Source organism: Lingula anatina, chromosome 6 (assembly GCF_051362555.1).
Source record: "Lingula anatina isolate TDL-2025a chromosome 6, LinAna3.0, whole genome shotgun sequence".
Taxonomy (NCBI): domain Eukaryota; kingdom Metazoa; phylum Brachiopoda; class Lingulata; order Lingulida; family Lingulidae; genus Lingula; species Lingula anatina.
Window position 1 is genome coordinate 13808432 of NC_141772.1, and position 26126 is coordinate 13834557.

Genomic DNA, 26126 nt, shown 5'->3' on the forward strand with positions numbered 1-26126 from the left:
TTGGCTGTATATTTACAGAGCTGATGAATATTCATAAAATGCAGGTCAAGTTCGAAAATCAGCATGATCGGGCCATTATTGTAGAAGTTATGCTGTTTTTTCGCTTTTCAGTATATATGCAACACTGTAAACACATTTCAAGGAAAACCGATAGGCCTGTTGTCATAAAACTCACAGGAGTAATTGATCTTACTAAAACGCAGGTCAAGTTCGAAAATCGGCATGATCGGGCCACTATTTTAGTAGTTATTCTTTTTTTTTCACTTTTCAGCATATATGCAACACTGTAAACACAATATAAGAAAAACAGATAGGCCAATTGTAATTAAACTCACAGGAGTGGTCATTCCTGCTAAAACGTAGGCTGAGTTAAAAAATCAGCATAATCAGGCCATTATTTTAAAGAAATGCCGTTTTTTCACATTTCCTCAGATTCAATTCTTAGGCATGTTAACAGTTTCATTATTTAATTAATAAGATACGTTAAAGTCTTTGTTTGGCATTTCCTACATATTTACAATAATATTAGTTGATTAGGTAAAAATGATGGTAAACTTGTTATGGTGTATTGTGTAATTAATTTTCAAAAATGGAAATAAACTTATATCATTGCAGTTTTTCAGATTCAACCATTCACTATGTTCAGAATCTCAGAATGCAAGATATTTGACATTTAACACTGCTCTATTGATATTTTTCCCATCTCATCAATTTTCTTAGGTGATCATATAAAAATGGCAGTAAACTGTTAATTTTGTTTTATGTTAAAAATTGTTAAAAATGGAAAAAAAAAAACATTTCAGAACAGTGCTGTCTTGTTTACATTTTGGCATTTTCAAGTTGTGACTTTGAAGTTCCATGGGCCTGAAGACCTTTGCTAGTCACATTTTCTGAATATCCATAATACTAATATTTTATTATTAAAATTGATGGTTAGTATGCTGTTAAACATTATGTAATATTGCATCAAAATTTGAAAAAAAACTATTTTGGGCACTGCTCCCATGATGACCATTTAAGAAAAACCATGTCACTTACTGTTCTCAAACTTACAGGAAAGAAACATGGGACTAAAATACAGCTTCAGTAGGCAATGCAGTCTGTTTGGTAATTCTTTCTGCCAGTTTTTTGCGAAAATTTAATTTTTTCACATATTGGCATTTTCAGGGTGTGACTTTGAAGTTCCACGGGCTTAAAGACCCATGCTAGTCACATTTTCTGAAAATCCGTGATACATATATTTTATTATTAAAAATTGACAGTCATTGTGCTGCTAACCATTATGTAATATTGCATCAGAATAGAAGAAAACACAATTTTGGGTGCTGCTGCCATGATGACCATTATGGAAAAAGCATGTTACTTATGATTGTCAAACTTTCAAAAAAAGAAATACAGGACTAAAATGCAGCCTGAGTTGGAAAAGCGGTCTAATTGGCTTCTTTTTCTGGAAGTTATACATTTTCAAAGTGTGAACTTGAACTCCCATGGGCCTGAAGCCTTATGCTTGTTACATATTTTACTCACTTTGGTATTACCTGTTGAGCATAATTAAAATTTGATGTTGAATTTGCAGTTTAACATAATGTACTTTTGCATCAGAATTGACAGAAGCCTATTTTGTGCATAGTTATTTCTTGTTTTTTGTCTGTACATTTGACAGCTTTGCTGCCTTGTTAATTATACAAATGCCAATCTCTCTAGCATGACGGTGAAAATTGTACATTTTAAACAGAGCAACAACAAACCAGTTCATGTCGAAATTCCAATTTACACCTATCGTGACTTATGTCCTGTACACATCTTAAAAGCATATTTGGATACCTTTAAACATGTATCAGGGCCCTTGTTTCAATTTGGAGACTCCCCAATACCACGTTCCTTTTTCACATCAAAATTGCAGGCAATCCTTTCTTTTAATGGACTTGACTCCAAAGTTTATAAGAGTCAAACTTTTTAGAATGGGTGCAGCAACATCAGCAGCTGCAAAGTGTACACCAGAATTAGTTATTTAAATAATGGGCAGGTGGAAATCAAATGCAATAGAAATCTATATCCGTATCTCAGCATTTTCATAAACTATGTCGAATAACAACAAGTTCCCTATTACCAGACATGAGGTCAGCAAAGACTGCTCCTTAAATTACTGATTCCCAATAACAGGAGGCCAGCAGAGACTGCTCCTTGGGTTAATCACAATTATTTAAGTCAAAGACCTGGCTCCATTTTGGTTAAGTTCTATGATTCTTATTTGGACACCCGGATTCGCTGTATAGGAGGAAACTGGATTGAAAACATTGTTCTATCGATACTGGATTGAATACAGTGCGCTATTCTTTGCTGGCAAATGGGTTTCCCTGTTTAGGATGACACTTGATTGAAAACATTGGACCCCAAGGTCAGCAAGGTCTGCTTGGGTAATATGTTAATTTCTGGATATACACCTGGACTGTATTATAATAGTAGATAAATGTACTTTAATTAGCATAAGTTTAATTTCATCAAGAGGTAGATAGGCCTGTTTAGTAGATCATACAACTGTTTTTACATATTATTGTTCCTGTTATGATTCAAAAGTGAACTCGTAAAACACCTGTAACACCACCAAGGTCAGCAAAGACTGCTTTGGTGACAACCTGTCAGTCTAGTTAAAATATTACCATGTATTTAAAGCACAGCCAAGGTCAGCAATGCCTGCTTGGTAACTACTTGTCAGATTGGTTACAAAATTACCATGTATTGTATATATCATTGCAGTAAAGCACAGCCAAGGTCAGCAATGCCTGCTTGCTAACAACTTATCAGATAGATTACAAAATGTCCATGTATTGTATATATCATTGTATTAAAGCACAGCCAAGGTCAGTAAGGCTGCTTGGTGATTTATACCCTTACATTAGTATGTAAACTATAGTATAGTTTAAATTTTAACTTAGATTCATTTAAACCACGTGCTATAACATAGATAGTATTTGTGGTAGTTGTGACTAAGAAACTTAATTATTAAAGGGATAATAACTCTTCGTATGAGATGTATATTTAGCGATAAAAACATTGTGACTAACTCATAGAAATATAATATATTCTGTTTTACCACAAAAATGGCATTTATAGCTATTATTCTGATATCTGAGCTTGTCTTTAGACCACGTGACCTCCACTGATAACTATACTCTGTTAAAATCTCTTAAGAGATTTTAACAAAAAACTGAACTTTTTAGAAAAAAACCAGGGACTAACTTTGAATGTAAAAATGGATTTATTAACCATTGGTGAGTATGGGAAAATTGTTGTTTACTCCAGGAAAATTCATTTTTTTGGTCGAAACGAAGAGTTATTATCCCTTTAAGTTAACATAAAAATTGTGATGGTATTGTACCTTAACAGTTACAAAATCAAGAACGGTAACATCAATCAACTTATGGGAAATGATAGCACTAGCAATTTCTTGCAATTGTAACTGGAACCAAATGTATGAGCATTACATAAGAATTGGAATGAATTCAAAGGAGTCTCTTTGGATGGGGGGATACAGACAGTGAACGGTCTGTATCTCTGACCCTTTTTTCCCCTCCATCTGAAACTTAAAATTTTATCTGAAAATTGTAAATCATTTACCATACATGAGTATCATTCATATGATAATATTTAACTATATGTATTTTGAATTCGTACTTTGTGTATTAATCAAAGTACAAATGTCAATGAAATGACATTTTCAACTAACAACTTATTCTGTTCAGTGTAAGACAACTTTCCCAGGGAGCTTGGCTCTTTTAAAACAGCTCCAGATGTTTCTTCCTTAATTTCAGTCAGGATGTCTCCTCTGTGTTTTCACACTTAGACTTAATTACTTTCAAGCGGCACTTGTGAGACAGGATTAGGGTGTGCAACCTAATTGGACAGTGCCACCTTGCATCTGCAAGAGCAGCCAATCAGAGGCACATGAGTTCAGTTACCCAGGAGAAAGTTAATACTCTCCCTCACTTGTCTAATAAAATTCACAGCATTCAGTAGTGCATTATTCAGGAAAGAAAATTTTAAGGTGAATTTTGGAAAAGTTATTCAAACCCAACCCTGCCCCCCCCCCCCCCCCCCCCCAAAAGAAACATATTTGAGCATTGGTTTAATGTAACATGGTTGTATTAATGATTGTTAGCTGTAACTCATTTGGCACATTTAGTACTCAGATTATCTGGTTATCATTTGTTTATAAATATTTATCATACATGTAAGATATATTACTTTAAAACAATAGTTAGGTAAATGTACTATGCAGGGCACAGGTGGCAGTACTAAGGCCAAGAGAGACAACTCTATGATTGGACAGTCAGAGCAATGAGGAAACCTACGTCCCCGTCCTAAAAAGGTAGGGGTTGCGTAGCTCGCTCTCAGCCTAGGCCGACTTTAGAACGTGATTTTTTTTTAATTTATCACTGCCATATGTGGCCCTTTTTTCCCTCCATCTTTGCTGAAACTTAAAATTTTATCTGAAAATTGTAGATCATTTACCATACATGAGTATCATTCATATGATATTATTTAACTATATGTATTTTGAATTCGTACTTTGTGAATTAATCAAATTACAAATGTCAATAAAATGACATTTTCAACTAACAACTTATTCTGTTGTACATGTAATGGAAGAAATCACGAAATGGCTGACAGCAAACTAGCCTCAGAGACTCCTCTCAATTCATGCACACATAAATAATGTTTGTGCAAATCTTCGTAACGTGTATTTCAATTCAACGTGGTGTCTTCTGGTGATCATGGGACCGGGTCCGTGTCATCGATATATCTATGCAAGTAAACAGATAATTTACATTGCAGTCCAACGTGAGCAAACGTCAGATAATAAGAACAAAACGTAATATGCGCCGTTTTAATATATAAATCTACGGGTGGAGGACAGATATATGTATTAAAATAGTGGTTTTAATTTTCGTTTATTGTGAAATTGTGGAACAAGTTCATCTACTTAAGAGCCTTGCCGGGTGTTTTCCGAAATATTTTTAAAAGCGCGCAATGAAGCAGTAGTATGAATCATCATATTAAATTCCAGCTGACTTAGTTTTGTTAATCATTACATACACTTCTTCATATACGAATAAAGGGACCTGTAACCATCCAAGGGTTGATTTTTTTATCACATATAGATATAAGCCAGCAGGTATACATGTATAATGAATCATTCAGGAGTCGGGCAAATTGCTTTAATTCCAAACGTGCTGGAAATGTAAAATCTTTCACAAGAAAATAAAACAACTTGATTTGTTTTTGTTTTATTAATATATAATTTTATTTTCAGAACTGATATTATTTATTTTCATAGACTTGCAAAACAGGGGAATTAAAACACGGTGTGACGGGTATGCAATTTGACTGAAAGCACCACAGATCCGTATGGGACTGGGAGGGGGTAGAGTCTATGTGTTCGAGCAAAGTGCCCTTTTAGCCAGAAAAGGCTCACACAAAATCGAAATTTGATCTTGGTTTCATGTATTTTGTGTAAGGACGTAAAATGCTCACTTCTCGTCAGAAAAACTCTTTTAAAGGACAATGGTCATATAAAAATCCATTTTTCAAATTTTGAAGATTCAACACTCAATCTATACACTAGAGGAATGTTTTAATCGATCCCCGCCATTTAAAAATTATAAAAACAATCTATTAGTAGTAAAAAAGCGTTTTAGTAAACCTCACCTCAATATGCATAAATGAAGCAACAGATCTGGGTCACGCGGTACTGTGACGACAATTGGGATAAAGGTCTATGAGACTCAACTGAGCTGCATGGTGCAAACAGACAGAATTATTTTGGAAAGTTGTGTTGAACGGAGTTGAGCAATTTTCTTTATGCCTCAGTGTGTTGCCGTGGGATTCACAAAAATTGCAGCACTCCTTGACTATCTTTCTTTATCTGTGACGGTCTTCCGTGACTAACTTACTAACTTCGGTGACAATAGTTGCGATCCTCGCGATCTCGGTAACCTCAGGTGATTTAGATCATATCAAAAGCTGATAGTCTTTAAGATACTGTCATCAGTTGGCAAGCTTACTGATTGTAAGTTTGATGCATTTTTAAATTCATTGTAGTTGACCAAGAGCTCGTTAACAATAAAACCTGTTAATTATGCACCGCTGCAATTCCCAAGCCAGGTAATAACAGGTATGAAACTCGTCTTGGTGGACTTTCATATTTTTCAATATATCTCATTTATTTCATGGGGTTATTTTATTGGTATTTGTAAATGACGTTAAATATCAATACTTAAACAATTAAGTTCAAACACGGTCGCGAACATTTATAAAAGAAATTGCTCTCAGGGTATCTTGAAGCTTCCGTGGAAGAAAACGTGTTGAGGAAAAACAGGAAAAAGAGCGTTATATTAAAGAAAAAATGGGAACTGCTATAATAAAATGGTTCGTTATCCTAATTCGTTTATGCTTTGAGGATTTGTTTCTGAAGATTATTTCATCTGAAATATTAAATCATTTAAAAGATTGATTATGTTATAACTTGAAACGCAAATTCTGCGTCAGTACGCAATTTTTTTTTTTTTTTTTTTTTTTTTTTTTTTTTTTTTTTTGCAAATTTGTAAGCTTATAACACCGTGCTATAAAGATCTACTCAAGAAAAAAATTTGCTTGGGTAAAATTGAGTACGGAATGAACTGGAGATACTTGGCTTGTCATTAAGTTTACACGAAAATATGTCAGGTAACTTTATACTGTCTTTGAAAGAGTAAAGATTGAAAGATAATTTTAGACAAACTTTGACGGGGGAAATACCTACAAAGAGTAATGGGCTATTTCGCCAACATCTTGTTGAAAATTTTACACTGCAATTCTATTCAAATAAGCTAAGGAACTACCGGTAATTGCCAAATTTATACTCTCATCACATAACAGGGGGGTAACCAGACCTGCAAAAATTGTACGCACATATTTAAAAAAATTACAAGCACATACAGCAAAATGTAGACTTACGCAAAACATGAAGGACAGCGTAATCACAGCAAATGTACCTCATATAGTAGCTTAATTTCCATTAATAATAAAATCATCATTTAAGTCAAAAATATTCTCGCGATTTAATAACTATTTTAATTTACCCAGAACGGTATATTTATTTTAAAGGCGGTTAACTGAAATATAGTTTTATGATTTGTTTGTGAAAATTGCCCATGTCACCCAGTTAGTTTGGAGGTCTAAGCTGGATCAAGTCCGTGTTAAAATTCCTATGAAGTTGTGCAGGAAAAATTCTTCCTTTCTTTCTCTAGCTCCTCGATAAACCTGGCCCCGTATGCACAAAACATCTTAAGTGTATTTTTTTAAGAATTTACCTAAGAATTTCCTTAAGTGATCATCCTTAACATAAGTGGTATGCATAAAGCATCTTAAGATGAGAATTTCCCCAAATATCTCCTTAACTTTAAGGTACCTCATTGGGTCTCTTAAGTGGAAATTTTGTCCTTAGATTCAGTGACTGTACAATAGCTACAACACAGTGGCGTTCATTTGTGCTAGTCAAAGCTGTGCAGCAACATTATTTCTCTATGGCTCTGATTCCCAGCGGGCAAAATATGTTGTTTTAACATTGAAACAACGTTGAACCATGTTGATAAGACGTTGGATAAACATTGGATTTGAAAGTTGACTCAACCTCAGATAACAACGTTGTATCAACGTCAGATAACAACATTATATCAACCCCAGTTGTTAGACAACATTCTTGCATGAAAAGACATTGAAATGACCTGAGGGTAGGGGGTATAAAAGTATATGGCCTTTAAGTTAAAATTTCCAAGGCTTAGATTAATATATATATATATATATATATATATATATATATATATATATATATATATATATATATATATAACAAAGTCACAGTCACCTCAACCTGTCTATGTATAACAGGTTACCAAGAACTGTTAACATTATTAATTCACTCCATCACATTTACAGCAACTTATTCATCCTAGTGTTAGCTGACCTTGCAAGGAATTCAGTTTATTGGAATGTATTTCTGAATAACAAGTTAAGAAAATTCACTAGTTCACTAAAGACACAAAACAACTGTCACTTTTACTTTTAACACTTTTTTGATTATTTTGATAAAGTAAGTTACATTATAGATAAACAAAGTATCACGTTTTCAACAATTAATATTTTAAAATATAATCCATGTCTGCAAGGTTGTGTCAATGACCAAAATACAACGTTGAATCAACGTCACATTATGACGGTGTTTCGACGTGGCTGGATCAACGTTGATTTTACGTTGAATTTAGGTAGATCAACGGCAATTCAATGTATCAACCTGTTTTCAACGTTGATCCAACGCACTTATGCCTGCTGGGTTATTGCTGTTGCTGTGGATGAACTGGAAAAGGCAGTCGCAAGACCAAGAATATTTCAGGACCGCGAAAATCCTTTGGATTTTTACCCAGATCATGAGATTTACCAGCGATTTCGTTTTGATAGAGCGGGGATACTTTTCATTACGGATCTTCTGGCAGTTACATTCTTTCCTTTCTTTCTTTCTTCAGCTCCTATCTATTTAGTTCAGATTTTATCTAGTACCCCCAGGTCTACGGGAGCTGCGCTTTGTAACTAACGCACAGGTAGATTTTTACCTGAGATAACTGGAGTAAAGCTTAGATAAAGAGTGCGTTCGATACAAGCAAGACAAATTGAATGCCATTTAACCCTCTAATTAAGAGGTAAAGGAAGTTCCAGTTAGATGGATGATTAAGATAGGACTTGTAAAGGTAACGGGCATTGTTTACCTCAGTTTAATAAAAGTATGCAAAACGGAGTGTCAGCGGTTTAATAAAATAAATTGAATTTCACAAATAACATGGACCTCATGTGCAATAATCAACATTTCCCTTAACTCATTCAAATGCAGTGTTTTATACAACTTGGGATAACCATAATGAAATGCTTGTTAATGAAATGACTAGACGGGGAATGGTTTTACACAGCTTCACGAGGATTTAGACCCCTCGGGTAAGAGATTTGAATGAGTATAAACTTTTATCAGAAGCCAGAGAAGTCATCTTACAGGTAGACAATGCAGCTCAGTTTGACAGCTAAGCAATATCGTTAGTTGGGCATGTTTTTTGAAGAATATGTTCCCTTGAAGCCATTCTGACGGTATGAAGCAAATCCTTTAAATTGCTGCATGGCCACAGGTCTAGTACTACGACAACTTTGTTGAACGAGAGGCTAATACTTATAGTCAATCAGCATCTTGCCCAAATACAATAAATAACTTCATCATGAAAATCCCTTCTGTAACAGGAAAAGTTTGCTCCATTGTTTTTGTAAATAAATTAATGACTTCATAGTTAAGTAAAAGAATTGCCATATACATCTCTACCAGTTTTGGAGATATAAGGCTCGAAAAAATTGCGTAATCTATAACCTATACTATATTAATACAAATACTATAATGCACATACGAATGAAATAAAACACATTCAAAATCAGTCATGCATTAAATCTTTAAAAAATCAATCATAAAAATGGCCACATGAGATTTTCAAGGCAGCTACATATCCCAGACACATCGGTCTATGCACCAACTACTCCTATCGCCGAGTGACAAAGGGGTCAATGTCTAAAGTTTCCAATATAAACAGCAGTAATAAAAGAACGTATGGGTGGGCATACCTCCAGCAGTTTTCTACGTGGGACCTAAAGGAAAGTTCACCAATCCGAGGAAACACGTGTTACCCCCAGCTACTTTTAGTAGCATATTGAAAAAGCAAACAAACTTCCATATATATTTTCGAATTTTATCCAAAGGCTAAAACCGGCTGTTGATTTTATGAGAGAAAAACAGAAGTTTAATTAATGTTTTACCTTACCGCAGACATGCTTGATTATTCCATTTCTTTCTTAACATATCTTCAGCACGACGTTTTTTAAAATGATATCTTAATTGTCAGACTATCAATAACATTTTGATCATGAAGTCTATATCTGAAAACTGCAACAAGTTAGGGGCCTACAGGTACTCTGTACCTGTTGCAGCGTGTATAAATCATGCTTTGGTTTCCGTACTCCAGACGCACCATGTACGCATTTGCTATAATAAATTTAGGGGGTGGGGATGAATAATCTGTAATGAGATTGGTGTATTTTCTGTAATCCTCACTTCAGTAAAGCCTTCTTCCTTTATATATGTGTGTGTGTGTGTGTGTGTGTTTGTTTGTGTGTGTGTGTAAGGGGCGGGACTGGATCCACCATTTTGATTTGCGGAATATTCACGTTCTACTATATGATAAAATTATAAATTATAAAATGGAGGACGTACATGGAGGTCATGTCAATTAACTTCATTTATAATACAAGTATAGGCTATATGCCTGCTTTCTAGATTCAACATTTGTTGGTGTTTTGTTGACTTTGCGACTAAGACAGTTATATTTAAATTGAAACAGTGTTTGTTTTAGCCTTGTGTCATCACATCTGGCAAGTTCAGAAGATTACGTCTTCAAGAATTATGCCGTCTTAAATACCAGTGCAGTTAGGTTAATAACTGAACTTCAGCCAAGTATTTTTTCCTTGCTGATTTTATTATCACCCAATAGCCAAATCACTGACCCAATTTAAACCTTCTACCAGCAGTTAATGATGAATTATTTGGGATTTTTAAAACGCGTGTAATTCACAGGGGATCCCATTGAGTATACTGCAATAAGCGAAGTAAACCCCATTTCAATTTCCAAGAAAATAAAATACTTACTTTTTAAATATTTTCAATATCTTCTGAACGTCTATTTCAATTCAACATGGTGTCCGCAGGTGATCATGGGACCTGGTCCGTGTCATCGATATATTTATACCAGTAAAACAGATAATTTACGTCAGATGATAAGAACAAATCGTCCGTTATTTGGCAGGCCATCTCAGGCACACACCAGATGATAAGTGTGAGATAATACACTGTCACCCGAGCGATATATGCCATATCATCTCGAGCGTCAGCGAGAGGTGTTCATGGCATATATACCGAGAAAAAATACAGTCATTTCATCCTAAAACACCCCTAAAACCGAATAAAGTGACCCTATATCACGCTCAAGAGATGTTATATGAAATAAACTCGTCCACGTGCGCTTGTCACCTCCCATCAAATTCTTACGTAATGTCTGACCAATTTGGTCAATTTTTGCTAAATACTTGTCATGGACGTTCAACTGGCGTGAAAAGTATTAAATCAATCGGCGACACTGCGACCGTGCGCTTCTCAGCTGAGCCACACCTAGCAGGACCTGCTGCAGAAGGCAAAACCTTTTAAGTGACATTTCTGATAAACAAGGAGCGTCGGACCGGAATATAGTCAAAATAATTTTTCACAAGTGCAAAGGAGAAAGAATTTTACTTTTTAGTGATATTGCTGACAACGAGGCAGTTTCGGAATATAGTCAAAATCAGACGGATGTTTATTACAAGTTCACGGGAGTAATAATTCTAGTTTTTTTATTGTTATTTCTGACGACGAGGCGGTTACGCAATATAGTCAAAATCAAATGGATGTTTATTTCAAGTGCACGGGAGTAATAATTCTAGCTTTATTGTTATTTCTGACGACGAGGCGGTTACGGAATATAGTCAAAATCAAACGGATGTTTATTTCAAGTCCACAGGAGTAATAATTCTACGTTTTGGTGACATTTTTACTACGTGGAGGTTTCGGAATATACATGTGCGTGTTTTCAGAGCATGGAGCATGCTACATGTAATTACAAGTTCAAAGTGGGAATATATTTGATTTTTACCGATATATCTGATAAAGAGGAAGAATGAACAGCTTAAAAACAAAAGGTAAATAACACAACCCTCGTTAAAAAGTTATAGATTTACAAATAATTTGTATGCACGTGTGGCTTAAATGTAAACTAATTCCCGTTTTCAAACCATACCCATATGATATGACTTAGTGTAATAAAATTATAAATAATAATTGTTAAATGTGGAATGTTTATGCTAATTTTTTAAGAGTGTGAGAGATTTTAAATTTGTCTACTGGTCGCAAGCAACGTCACAATTCTCTTGATGCCAAATAATAATTGTTAAACGTGAAAGGTTTATGCAAAATTTTTAAGAGTGTGAGAGATTTTAAATTTGTCTACTGGTAGATATATAACGCAAGCAACGTCACTATTCTCTTGATGCCAAGAAGGTCACATGATCAATCTGTCTTTGACTTCCAGCATTTAAGAGACCTCGACTGATTTAACCAAGATGTAGTCGTGAAATTCTAGACTACATCGAGGTTAAATCCGAGTTTTCCGAGAGACGCTTCGCAGAAATGTCGAGTGAAGCGAGATATTTTTGGGTAGCGGCTCGAGGTTGCACTCGATCTTCACTGAAGCTTGTCTAAATGGACAGGCTTCAGTGATCATCATATCGCCACGGTCACATAACATCCCTAGGTATGTATAAAGAAGTAGAACATTGTACGTGTCTTTTTGCTATATAAATCTACAGTTGGAGGACGGATATATGTAAAATATGAAGAAGATTTCATTTTCTTTTGTGAAATTGTAAAACGGGTTTATTTAGACAAGTCTGCCGGTTCATATTCCCGAAACATTTTTTAAGGCGCACAAAGAAGCAATAGTATAAATCATTTAAATTAATATAACCAGTCTAAGTTTTGTCAATCATTAAATAAAGGCCAATCTTTATCTCGCAATTAAGTGACTTGCAGCCATTCAAGTACTGATAATTTTAATCACATAGTTAAAGGCGGACAAAGGACATAGTGAAGGATACAGCAGTAGGGCAAAGTGCACAATACCAAATGTGTTGGATATGTAAAACACTACAGGTCCGTATGCATGGGTGACTGGATGGGGGTGGGGGGGGGACGTTCGAGCGAACCACCTTTTTAGCCAGAAAATTCCCACATGGAAAACAAATTTGATATAGGTTTCATGTACTTTCTGTGGAGGTCAATTTCTCACTTTTCTTCGAAATGTTTTTCAAATTGCTACATGCCCAAAGGCCTGGCACTGCGGTGACTTTGTTAAACGAGTGGCCATAGCGTTGACAAACTGTCAACTTGCAACGTGCCTTGGTAGTGGTTTGATAAAACAAACAAAGTTCGAGACAATATTAACTACATGAGGGCATACTGATGATTAATACTGATTACTAAGCACCTATTTCAAAGTCGATGCACCTAGGGGACGGAGTTTACTCCCATTTATACATGTACTACGTAGGAAAGACCCCAGCGACTTTTAGAAGGAAACTTAAGACTTAAAAATTATTTATATAATTTAACCGAACAAATTTTTGTGAGTGATGGGCGACATTTTTAATTGCTACATTTCTTGTTTCAATAAATGTTCATGTTTCAATCACTTTTCTCTTTTCTTTCGCGTTCGATTTTTTGTCATTAATAATTCACGTTACATCGTAAAGTCTACTAAACAAGGTCGGATTTTAGACTCAAATAAATATTATTATTATCTAGACAAGTTTTGTTCCAATATTAATTGGAAGTTTGCCATTTCCTTCTTTATAAACGTTTATCTTATATGATAGTTATTCAAACAACTTGAACATCAGTCGATTATTTTCCACAAAAAATTTGTTTCTCACGTTTTATTATGTTTATTGAGAAAAAATTTACTGTAACAGCCTTTACATTTTATTAGTCCAAGTACAATTAATAATTTCATTATGAGAATCTCTTCTCTAAAGTGAAAATTTTTCTTTATTAATTTAGTAAAGAAGAAGAATAATAGGTGCACAAATAATGTCAAATAAAAGGCCATCGATGTACTCCCAAGTATTCTGTATAAAAGAAAAGCAACTACCCACGTGATAAAGTTAATATAATTTAACACTAAAAAATATGCTATGAAATAATTAGGGTACTATAACAATGAGAACATGTATTGCACAGATGTTTCTTCCGATTCAAAATCTATAGTATACAACGTCTAGTAAGACAAACATTGATCCCATGAACACTGGCATTAAGAAAGATAAGCAACGACACTCTCTGCCAACACTTTCTCGTGTACAAGTCTAAATATAATACTGATCAACAGAAACAAAATACACTGCTCAATTAGTGTACAATCTGTGGGCATACTTCTTCTCATGTTTCAGAGAAAGATTATAATTCATATAGCCAAAAAGATAGTGACGTGAAAGTACTTAATGTGTTTCTTCTGGTTAATATTTAAATTATTAATAAGCCTATAATTTTCTTTGCTATTATGCTGTACATGTAAAAAAATTTATATGAATATTGTAACTATTACAATAGTAATATAATCAGTTTTGATATTATCCATGTTTCTCGAATATAGAACCAACATTTTGGCATACATGTATAATGTACAATCTGAAATTCCAAGTGTACAATTTAAATCCAATTTTTAAAATGGCTTCTTCAACAAAAGTCTTGGCTAAAGATGAGAAATTCTACTCACCGGTGATATAAATCAAAGTGCAGGCCACATCTTTAATATACTGTACTTTTTAACTGGTTATGAAACGAACCTTACGCTACAATGCATGTAGAATTACAATATATACAAGTCATGGTCATCGTGTCAGCAAATCCATTACCTATCACAACACAAACGGCTGCATTACATGTTTCATAGGATATATATTCACAGCAAGGAATTAGTCGTAATAAGTCAACAGAAAATCTTGACTCAATATTCAAATTTATAATAATAATAATAATAATAATAATAGTAATAATAATAATATATTCCCAATAAAATTAAAAAGGAGGGTGTTATTTAACTATAAAGTCTACAAATTAAGAAATTTATGGACAATGTGTAATATGTGGCGAATATTTCAAACATTCACGAATTAAAAAAAAAGAAGAAAACACTCAAACACATTTAATTAAGATCAAGCATGGAAGCTCATAACTACTGCTCATAAGAAAAGCCTATAAATGTTATCTGTATGTGAAAGACATTTTTGCACCTCAGACAACTCATCGAAGGATTATCTTGTTTTCAAAATTCTTCTAGCTTTCCGTACAAAATTAGCTGCTGAAAATATAGTTGTGTCAACGTAATATGACACAGATATATGCACATGTGAACTTCAATCAACAAAACGGCGTCCACGTGACTGTCTTTTGACATACTCTTTTCTTATTAATCTACACACAAACACACAGACAACTTAAGCACTTCAATAAACAATGTGATAAGCACATGAAGTCGTATATGTACTATAATGTCGCCGTTTTGAAAATGTCTCGCTTGGCTAAACATTAATATATTTTGTAGTAGATCTGATAAAGAGGAGTCCTCTTTCTTTTCTTCCTGTAAATAAAAACAAAAAATAGAAATAAAAATAAAAAACAAACTGTTTTTAAGATAGCATGCAACAGTACAATCTAAAATAACATAACAAATAAATGAATAAAGATAACATTGCCCATGCTAAGGTCTGGTTCAGGGTGGACCCCCCCCCCAAAAAAAAAAAAAATAATAATAATAATAAAAATAAAATAAAATAAAATCTTTGATTTAAACCATTTATATTATTTTTTCGTCCATTCTTTATCAGGGTATACCGATCGATTTTGTGCATGAAAGACTGCAAAATTGGTCTTTCCCAACACATCTTTGTATTATTTTTAAGGCGATCCATTCACAAGGACCATTATATTTATCTGATCTTATCTGTTTTAACTTACCACGGCGGTCCACACGTTTTAATACTGAGAATGATTTTATTTTAGAACATTCTGTTTTAGAGAAGGGGTGCCTCAAAAGTTATGGAGATCGTGCTTTTATAATCTACGCCCCAAAAGTGTGGAATGGTCTACCAAATTTTATTAGAAAAACAGAAGACTTTGACAATTTTAAATCTCTTTTAAAGACCCACATTTTTAATTCTGTCTATATCTCTTAGATTTTTAAATATATATATATGTATTTTAATAAGATGATTTTTAGTAGTGTAAATTTTAAATGGTTTCCAATTGGTTTTTAATGATTTTAGTATATTAGCCATTATTGTAAGGCGCCTTGAGATAGAATGTAAGGCGCCCTATAAGAATCTTATTATTATTATTATTATTATTATTATTATTATTATTATTATTATTACATCTTGGTCAACCGAGGAAATTAATTGTTGCCTGGTGGCCGTTGTCGGGGTTATTTTGCCAACAAATTCTAGTGCAAATATTTTTGAAAAAACAGTTTCGGTTTCGTAATGTCCTCTCAAAAAGAGGAATTTTTGGTTAATTGATGGAGCATGACGATACTGTCTCCGAAAATGTGCTTGCACTACAGTGTATGATTTGCAGGCTAAATAAGCGTGTCGTGTAATTAACAATTTTGTGCGGCATATGCAAGTGTGCCTCAAACGCCGTAGAGTTCGTTTGGAGCATACTGTGGAAAGAACATGACTTTTATTTAAAGCGACCAAGATAAAGAAAACTTGAAAACTTTGGGGAATGATCGTACTCAGTCCAAAGTTAAAGTCCAGCAAATTTCGTGATATTTTGCTAGACCTTTGTAGAATTTAATATAATTTTTACGGTTTCTGATTTTTTTTTTTTTTTTTTTTTTTTTGGGGGGGGGGTCATCGTGTTAAATACGAATCTTATCCTCGATAAGTTATTTAAATTATCTTAATACACTTAAGTGTGAATTTAAAAGTCGCTACGGGTTTTTTAATTTTAATTTCTAGCATACATGTATTATCAGAGATAATGCAATGAGGATATCCATAGAATCCTATTTGTGGACACTTATTTACCGTCTTTCATATTTACAGCTCTGTTCTCCATGCTACATTTATAACTGCTACATTCAGATAACATAATCCCATATTGTCAATTCTTCTACTAAAATGAATTAATATGTTATGAAAAAGAAGAATCATTTGAATCGGAGAACCACAATATTATGGGTTGTTGGTTTGTTCATCATTTATAAAATGGCTAATGAATACACTGAGAATAAAATCGGAGTCCAAGTGACTCCAAACTTGGAGTCCAGCAGTGGTGCCTAAATTAACTCCCAATTGGAGTCAAGTTGACTCCGATGGAGAAATGCCACCCCAGACCCCACAGGAGGGTCACAATTGACTCCTTTCATACATCCCTTCATCCCTTGATTTATCTCTACAAAGGAGTCCCCATGACCCCCTATTAAGGAATTTATGACTCCTTGGCATATCATGAACGAAAACAACAACAATAGCGGCAATGGGAGAGACAGTGAGTATCAATCATTTTAGTTTGTTGTGTCCCCGGACGGGCTCGAACCCACGTCCGCCCGCTCCAGAGGGGGACACCCTAACCACTAGGCCATGCGGTCACTTTTGTTGTTGAAACAGCAATAACAAACAGTTTATATATATATATATATATATATATATATATATATATATATCAATGAGTGAGCATACCTCTTAAATGACATGCATTGGTGGGTCAAACCTACAACCTGGAAACAAAACCTGCTGACCTGTATACCAACATATCACATAAAGGGAGTGGCAACTGAAAGCCCGGACCTGTAATAAGTGCACGAGTTCTGTATGCAGAAACACACAGAAAACCACTTGTTCATGCATAAAACAAACTATGGCCAATGAAATAATGTTTTTACTGACAAAGGATGATGAAAACTGTTCTCTCCACGCCGTCTGACTCTGATTTTAGAGTCAGATTGACTCCATGAGAGCCAGGGGGTGATTGACTCCGATAAGAGAGTCTAAAGACTCTGGTAGTGGGGTAATTTGACCCTTATATAGGAGTCAAATTAACTCCATGAGGGTCAAGGGGTGCTGGACTCTGACTAGAGGGTCAAATGACTCCAATTTTATTCTCAGTGATTGGAACCCTTACACTGCAAAATAATGTTTCCAATATCTTCAGTTCACTCCTTTTCGTCTGTTCCATTGGCAACAGCTTCTTTAGCAAAACGATTGGAAGAATCTTCTTTTGGATTCAGTTTTGCCAAGCAGGAGAACCCAACCGTCGTCAACTGTTGAACTGAAAAAGTTGTTAAACATTTCTTGAGTAGTTGAATATTACAAATGCGTTATATATACACGAGTCTGTAGATAAACCACACATAAATTCAATGTTGACATTACAATTAATTCCCTTTCATTTCGCCCAAAAACATTCAAAATTACTGAAGTATACGCATTTTATGTTTAAATAAAAAGATGATAGATGAACATCTTCCTATCCTGTTAGGTATAAGAATATTAGGACAGATGTGCACGTATAAATAATTGTCTATCTAATTAAATAAACAGATGGTCGAATTAAGTGCATTCCATTGAGGTTCCACTAGCCAGTAAGTTATATATTTTTGGCTAATGGCTAATCGCAAAATAAAAGAACAAAGTTGCACACTTATATCGTGAAGCTGGGTCTTCAAAACATCTGCTGTGACGTCAGTGTCAAGACCATGTTCTAGTAAACCCATAATTTCTTTGAAAGGTTGTTGAATGCTATCCTGTAAGGAGACCACAATGTGCATAAAGTTTTGAAAAAATACAGACATAACTTTCGGCATTCCTCCTCAAGATCTTCTTATTTGTTGACATTTTTGATCTGGTATAAGTGAAGCTAACGGAGGTAGCCATGCAAAAAACATTGCATTTAAGATATCACAGAAGAGAACAGTATCCTTATTGATAAATAAGAAATCTTAAGAGACATCTTACTTGTCCATCCTATACTGTTAATCACAAGACTAAACGTTTATCATGGTACTTTAACAATTAAAACGTGACCGTGTGTATAATGTTGCTTTCTTTTCACATAGTTTTTAAACGTATATCAGAGTGCTGCCTAAAGTGACAAGCTTCAGTTGATATATTTAATATTGTGTGGATAAGAGCGTCATCAAACATCAGTTACTTTTAAAAATCTTAAACAGTATCAGTAGAATTGAAAAAAAAAGAAAATGTCAGAGAGAAATATAAATTTAGTGCATTATTGCTGCCGACAATTATAGGTTATCCCTTATTAGCTGTAATTTTCAACTTACTCTAACGAATTTCATTATCTCCGCCTTCTCCAGGATATCAACAGTGTGATCCTGCTGGTTGAGTTTTGCCACGTCTAGTGGGGTGTCGCCATCGTTGTCTGCCGCCTTGGTGTTCGCCCCTGCTTCCACCAGTAGTTTCACAATTTCTCTGTTACCTTGCATGCAGGCCAAGTGCAGCGGCGTCATTTTATACGCATCGCGGATGTCTGTCGCAGCTCCAAGCTCCAGGAGTTTCTCCACCACAGCGGGGTGTTGTTCCAGAACGGCGTGGTGGATCGGGGTAAGATCCTCGTGTGCGGAATCAGCACATTTATAGTACTTGTCATCAATTTTTTTTTCAATGTCTTCGGTGGGATTTTCTCCCCATCCTGAGTACAAAACCTTACCGTAATCTCCCACATCTATATTTCCTCTTTTTATTTTTACAAAGAAGTTCGCAAGAAGTTTTCTCTTGACGTAAACATAATGCCACACGAGTCTTTCTCCATCCTTATCGCGTACTAAGTATATCATATCACCTACGTAGAGATTACCTCGTTTGTTAACCAATCCAGGATGTGTTCTCAGAATGGCATCCAAACACTGCACTTGTCCACTGCTTGCTGCCAAGTGTGCTGGATTTTTGCCCTCGTTGTTTAGAACAACTGGATCCGCCTTATAGTCATTTATCAAACATTTTACCACATCAACATGGCCATTTCTAGATGCTTCACACAGAGCGGTGTTCCCGTATTTGTCTTGGATATTTGGATCAACCCTACGACCGTGATTCCTTCTCAGAAGGGCATCCAAATATTGCGCTAGTCCACGACTTGCGGCACAGTTTGCTGCATTTTGTCCATTATTATTTACGATGGTTGGATCTGCACCACCTTCATCTAACAGACATTCCACGACGTCCAGGCCGACGTTATTGAGAACTGCGATGTGAAGAGCCGTGTTGCCGTTTTTGTTCTGAATATTTGGGTCAGCCCTAACTTCATTTATCAAATACCTAACCATATCTACATGACCATATCTAGAAGCTTCACACAGAGCGGTGTTCCCATACGAGTCTTGAATATTTGGGTCAACCCTAAGTTCGTGATTCCTTCTCAGTATGGCATCCAAATATCGCACTTGTTGACTCCTTGCTGCCACGTGTGCTGGATTTTGTCCCTCGTTATTTAGGATGGTTAGATCTGCCTCACCTTCATCTAACAGACATTCCACGACGTCCAGGCCGACATTATTGAAAACTGAAATATGTAGAGCCGTGTTTCCGAACTTATTCTGAATATTTGGGTCAGCCTTATGTTCATTTATCAAACACTTTACCGCATCTACATGACCATTTCTAGATGCTTCAGACAGAGCTGTGTTCCCGTACTTGTTCTGATAATTGACATCGATTCCGCCCACTGCTACTATTTCTTTCACGAACTCGACGTGACCGCCCCATGCTGCACACACCAGGGTATTGCTGGTCACAGGTAAACCATGGCGCTGCAGCCTGTCGTATATGTCTCTGAAGACATCGCTGCGGCATCGAGACACGTTAAGTCTTCCATATCTGACACCATACTTTTCTTGATGTCGATGTTCGGAAGATCAGTGAGGTACTCCACCACGTCATCGTACCCCATCCTACAGGCACGACCCAGGGCTGTTTCACCAGACTCTGTGACAGCATTCAGGTCTGCACCCATATCAAGAAGAAACTTCACACCATCTAGGAATCCTACACCGGCGGCATAGTGCAGTGGTGTAAAATTGTCTGAGTCAGTAATATTTACCAAATTATGGTTAAGAGTGCAGAGTTCTTTTAACTTATCAATGTTTTGACTCCTTACAACCTTGTGAATTAGCTTCATTCCACTCTCAGTTTTCCCTAACAAATCAATTCGGTCTGCCACACTCTTGCTGTGTCTCTTTACAGCTATGTCTTTGGCAGTACAGCCTTCAAGTTCACCAGGGTGAGCGCCACTTGTGACCTGCGTTGAAAGTGTCGCCCAATCAAAATGTCGCCATATAGTGATAGCTGCAAGTTCGTTATTGTGAAACGCTGCAGCATGAAGGACATTGAACCCATTTTCATTCCTGTACTCCAGGACTTTGTTTCTGTCCACCTCGCGGGCAATCCTATCAAGCATGTACCAAAGCTTTGGTCGTGCGATGGCGGAATACAGTCGGTGTAACGGATCAGGTATTATTGAAATGTCTTCGGTGTTTTCTGCTGAAATGAAGGAATGTTTTTTTTTATATTAACTTTCTTTGTGCTATAAAATCAGATATTTGACACAAACAGCATTATGTCATGCTTCTTGTCTACTAAAGAAACTAACATGTGCATAGCAGGCCTAAAGTCACTGTACGTGGTTCACTGACATTTAACTGCGCATCGCTACTAATCTAACTACGAACCTTATGGAATGGAATGTCTCTGTTAAATCAAGGATATTAAGAAGGAAGATTTTGGTTCACTCTGTGTACATTGTTTGGCTATCAACGTTACTGTGGATCAGAGAGTGTGTCATCTTTCCCCTGTTGGAAAGAGACCGAGAAGATTCCTTTATTCGTCCATGAGTGACTATCAGACATTTTGTGACAATATTCTTACCTTGCGCCGGCATAACAACCTGCAAATCATCTTCATCCCTCGTATTATCTGCCTGAAGAAACCAGTTGCTGTCTCCTATTTGGATGTTTTGACTATGGTTGATGCTAATCATCTGAATATTTGGGCTTGTTAGTTTACTTGGCACTGTAAAATAACATTAACTCAGTTTACCATGTAAAATTAAACTATGACAAGTCGTAGTGAAGTGGCCAATGTTCAGGCTTAGTCTTGGCAGTAAACAGCCTCATTAAAATGAAAATATCTTTAGCTAAATGTTAACGTTTTAGACCGTTTGTTCTTTTGTTTTATCGTACCTTCTTCCCGAGTCCATGATTCTTGTCTGTCCAGATTCAGGATCATCAGCTCTAAAACATCCCTTTTCTTAGCTATGTCAAAAAGAATTTCTTCTTTATTTATCTTAGCTCCTTCCCTGTCCAGTACAATAGAAAGCCGGTCATCTTGTCCATAACCTAACAAGGGAAAACAGATTACATTTCAAAATTTAACAGAGCATTCCCCGATCCTTTCAACATAACAAAATCGATGGAAGTACATCTAACCTGTATGTACTGTATCCTACATTTTGTAGTCTTTAAAAGTCTTCTGTAAAACTGTGTTGGCTCGTTTTAATGCATACATACACACACGCACTTTTTATACGTATAGTCTTTTAACACGATTAATTAGCCTGGCTATTTTGTTGTTCAACAGTATTTTGTATGCCTCAAAAGTCCAACAAGAGTACCTTGATGGAACGACTGTACTAACCTAAGAGTTGCCTAGCGTCGTGTAGCAGCGCCTCCATTGTTGTTAAGATACATGTTTCCCTCTTCTGACGGTCACATGAGTAGATGATACAGGTGCTGCCCATCTTTCTGAATGAAAATTATAATAAATATCTCAATCTTTGTCTTCAATCTCATATAGCGTGCATGTGGTTGGAAGCATACCGATATTTTATTTCCTAAATATAACATGAGTACATCTGTAGACCTGTGCATGTTGTAATGTCATAATCGGTCAATGGGTGATTATCTTTCTTGTACTTTTGCACTCTTGTACTTTTACCAAGAATCGATTCTAACCATATAAACGAGTACAAATGCACTTGTTTGGTCATAAGAGTAGTCACATGAGTAGATGATACAGGTGCTCCTCATCTTTCTGAATGAAAATAATAATAAATATCTCATATTCATGTCATAAGAGAGTGGGCTGACCGCTCGGATGTTTAAAATTTCCGCTTCAGTGATTTTGTCATCAGCTGATTTTGTCATCAGCTGTTACAAAATCATGTGTTTTTCCTGATTGGTGTGAATTAATCAGGTTCAATATATGGTGATTAATTAAGCCTATTTAAGGTAGTCACTAAATCCAGTATGACACATGACAAAAAAGTTCTGTGATGCCACGTCTGACACTGGAAGAGCAACTCCGGGCCCTGGGGATGCTGTAGGTTAGGTTGAACCAAAGAGATTTGAACACGTGAACTTGCATTTTAATAATCATTTTTAATGATCTTTTCTGACCTTTATTTCACCCTCAGGCCTAACCAACTACCAGACTCGGCACCTAAGGATCCTGAATTAACCGGTATATCGGACCACACTACCCGTTTTCAAGGTGTGTGTCAGATCGCATTTCGGAGTATCAGTCAGAACACCGACAGGATGAGCCCACGCTTGGCTGTCACCTTGACTGGATAGTAAACGATTGTCGTATTTAATCGCTATATGATTTTAAAACCAGGTGCATAAATTTGAAAGCCACCTAGATGAACCATAGACTGCCACATTAATCTAATACAGTGCAAAAAAGCTCTATCAAAAGTTGTTAAAACATTCAAACCGAATGTCGTAAAGTACCCATATACCCCCATTGAGACAATGAAATAGAGTACTCTAAAGTAAGAGTACAGTTTAAGGTTGTTCAGCCGAGCGTGGATGAGCCCGCAGTCGTCCTACAAAATTTGTTCTGGGGTATGATACTCCGAAGTGCGATCTGACACACACCTTGAAAACGGGTAGTGTGGTCCGATATACCGGTTAATTCAGGATCCTTAGGTGCCGAGTCTGGTAGTTGGTTAGGCCTGACCTTGTGCGACTGAATAATAGGTCATATTTCACACGAAAACTGTTATTTTCTTAATGTGCCAAAGGAACTTAAAATATTATTTGATAAATAAATGATGCGTTTTCATTGACTGTCAGTATATTTTTAACGGTTATAATCAAATTCAAACTATAGGCCACTATTTTCCCACTGCCATAAAGTATTGCTAACACCTGGTAGTTGACAACAGATTGTTGTAGTTAAGGAGAAATATATGAAAAGGAGACTTTGGCTCATCTGCTATAACTATATAGATTACTATTTGTTTTGTTGGCGGTGCACCCCCCCCCCCTACCCAACTTAATATATCCAAATCCCAGTGACTACAGAAGTTCAGTTTGGACGCATTTAAATTTTTTATATTACAATCATGAAAATAGCTGCATGAGATACGCAGTACAGCTTGTTGCATTTTTCTGTAAGCTTCACTTCAGTAAAGCCTTCTTCCTTTATGTGTGTGTGTGTGTGTGTGTGTGTGTGGTTACATGTCGATACGTCCCCGCACCGATACTCCCCCGCACGTGTGGGTAAGGAGCGGGACTTGATCCGCCATTTTAATTTGCGGAATATTTAAGTTTTACCCAATTATAAAATTATACATTATAAAATGGGCGATGTAGGCCAACATGAAGGTCATGCCAATAACTTTCATTTATAAAACAACTGTATAGACCTGCTTTTTAGATTTTTTGTTGGTGATTTTGGTGCATTTATAACTAGGACAGTAATATTACCAACAGCGTTTGTTTCAGTCTTGTGGCATGACATCTAGCAAGTTCAAACGTTCTTGTCTTTAGTGATTATGCCGTCTTGAATACCAGTGTAGTTTGTAAACAACTCAACTTCAGTCAAACATTTTTCCCGTGATAATTTTATTACATATGTATCACCCAATAACCAAACTATTGACCCAAGATAAACCTTCTACCAGCAGTTAATTGTGAAATATTTGGAATTCCGTCCCTTAAAACACGTGTACATGTACTTCACAGGGGATCCCGCTGAGTGTGCTGCAATAAGTTAAGTAAAACCAATTTCAATTTCCAAGAAAATAAAATGCTACCCCAGTACTTACTTTTTTAAAAAATCTTCTCAACCTCTATTTCAATTCAACATGGCGTTCTCAAATGATCATGGGACCGGATCTGTATTTTGTATATATTTACACAAGTTAACAGGTAATTTATATTGTACAAGGTAGGTCATCGCAGGCAAACACCAGATGATAAGAAGAAATCGTCGTGCGTGCCGTTTTGATTTATAAATCTAGGTGAAGGATGGATATACTCCAGTATGTATTATAAAAAGGAGTTTCAATTTTCTGTCAATTGTGAAATTGTTAAACAGGTTCATCTAAATAAGTCTTTATTTTTCTGGGACAATAAGCAACGGTATGAATCATTAGATTACCAGGTCCCCGTAACTCGAAAGCATCGCACAAGCGTCTCGATTCCATAACTCGCCCATACTCGGCCCATATAATACAATGTAGCCTCTATGTGATATCGTTATTCGCTGAAAGCACTACGGCTCCGTTTGCAATTGGGGGTGGGGGTGGGGGGTTGGGGGTGGGGGGTGGGGTGGAGTTGAGCAAACTGTCCTTTAAGCCATGAAAAGTCCACACGGAATTAAATATTGATCTAGGTTTCATGTCAATTCTCAACTAAGGATGTCTTAATGTTCACTTTTCTTTGAAAAAATTCAAATTACTGGCCGCTGGACTGACAGGCCTAATACGATGACTTTGTTGAACGAGAAGCCATAAATTTGCCAAGCACTGTCAACTTGCATCGTGCGAGGGCAGGTGGACATGTATAAGAAAGCATATTTCAAGACACGATCACCTCAGTTCCCGAGGAAGGACTGCAGTTTTCCCTTCGACACGATTATGATGGCATGCAAGTGCATAACGATGCATTAGTGACACTGTTCGTTTAAGGTCGAATTCAGAACGGTGGACTAACTACAGCTAGGCCACGGGTCAAATATGACGACCCACTAAAAAGCATGCCGTCTAATCCGCCAATAGACACTGAATAGATACTTCGTGGGGATGTATTCAAGTTGGTCGGCCATATTTGACCCTCAGACAAGCTAGCCCACTGTTTTGAATGCGGTCTACTTCACATTGGATATCATTGGTTACACATTGTCCACACTGCAGTAATCTGACTCGTTCCATTTTTCAAAAAAAAAAGGAATATTATACTTACTATTTCGTGTAAATAATCTCAGCGTCTATTTCGTGACTTTCAATTGAGCATGGTGTCCTCAACTGATCAAAGGACGGGAGCGGTGTCACCGATATATTGACTCAGGTTGACAGATAATCACTGGGCCAACGAAAGTAAACGCCAGGCGACAGG

At 36.1% G+C, this 26126-nt stretch overlaps 2 protein-coding genes across 4 annotated transcripts in view; one reads left to right on the forward strand and one right to left on the reverse strand.

Moving 5' to 3' along the window:
* Positions 1-26126, forward strand: part of LOC106151928 (contactin-associated protein 1-like) — a 142241-nt gene that overhangs the window by 46697 nt on the left and 69418 nt on the right. The window lies entirely within an intron of this gene.
* On the reverse strand, positions 14345-22519 carry LOC147761189 (uncharacterized). The gene is made up of 8 exons (XM_087015211.1): positions 22417-22519; positions 21963-22118; positions 21649-21792; positions 20670-21264; positions 19050-20622; positions 18410-18512; positions 17891-18037; positions 14345-15344 (listed from the first exon to the last, which is right to left on the reverse strand). The coding sequence occupies exons 1-7, from the start codon at positions 22517-22519 to the stop codon at positions 17922-17924; spliced, it is 2790 nt and encodes a 929-aa protein (XP_086871337.1). The 3' UTR covers positions 14345-15344; positions 17891-17921.

Excerpts from the sequence above, each read along its gene's own strand:
- LOC147761189 (XM_087015211.1), bottom strand. The coding sequence starts at position 22,519 with ATGGGCAGCACCTGTATCATCTACTCATGTGACCGTCAGAAGAGGGAA. Across the intron at positions 21,265-21,648 it reads GGTTGTTATGCCGGCGCAAG|CAGAAAACACCGAAGACATT; the intron begins GTAAGAATATTG and ends CCTTCATTTCAG. Across the intron at positions 20,623-20,669 it reads GGTCGTGCCTGTAGGATGGG|TCAAGAAAAGTATGGTGTCA; the intron begins GTACGATGACGT and ends CGAACATCGACA.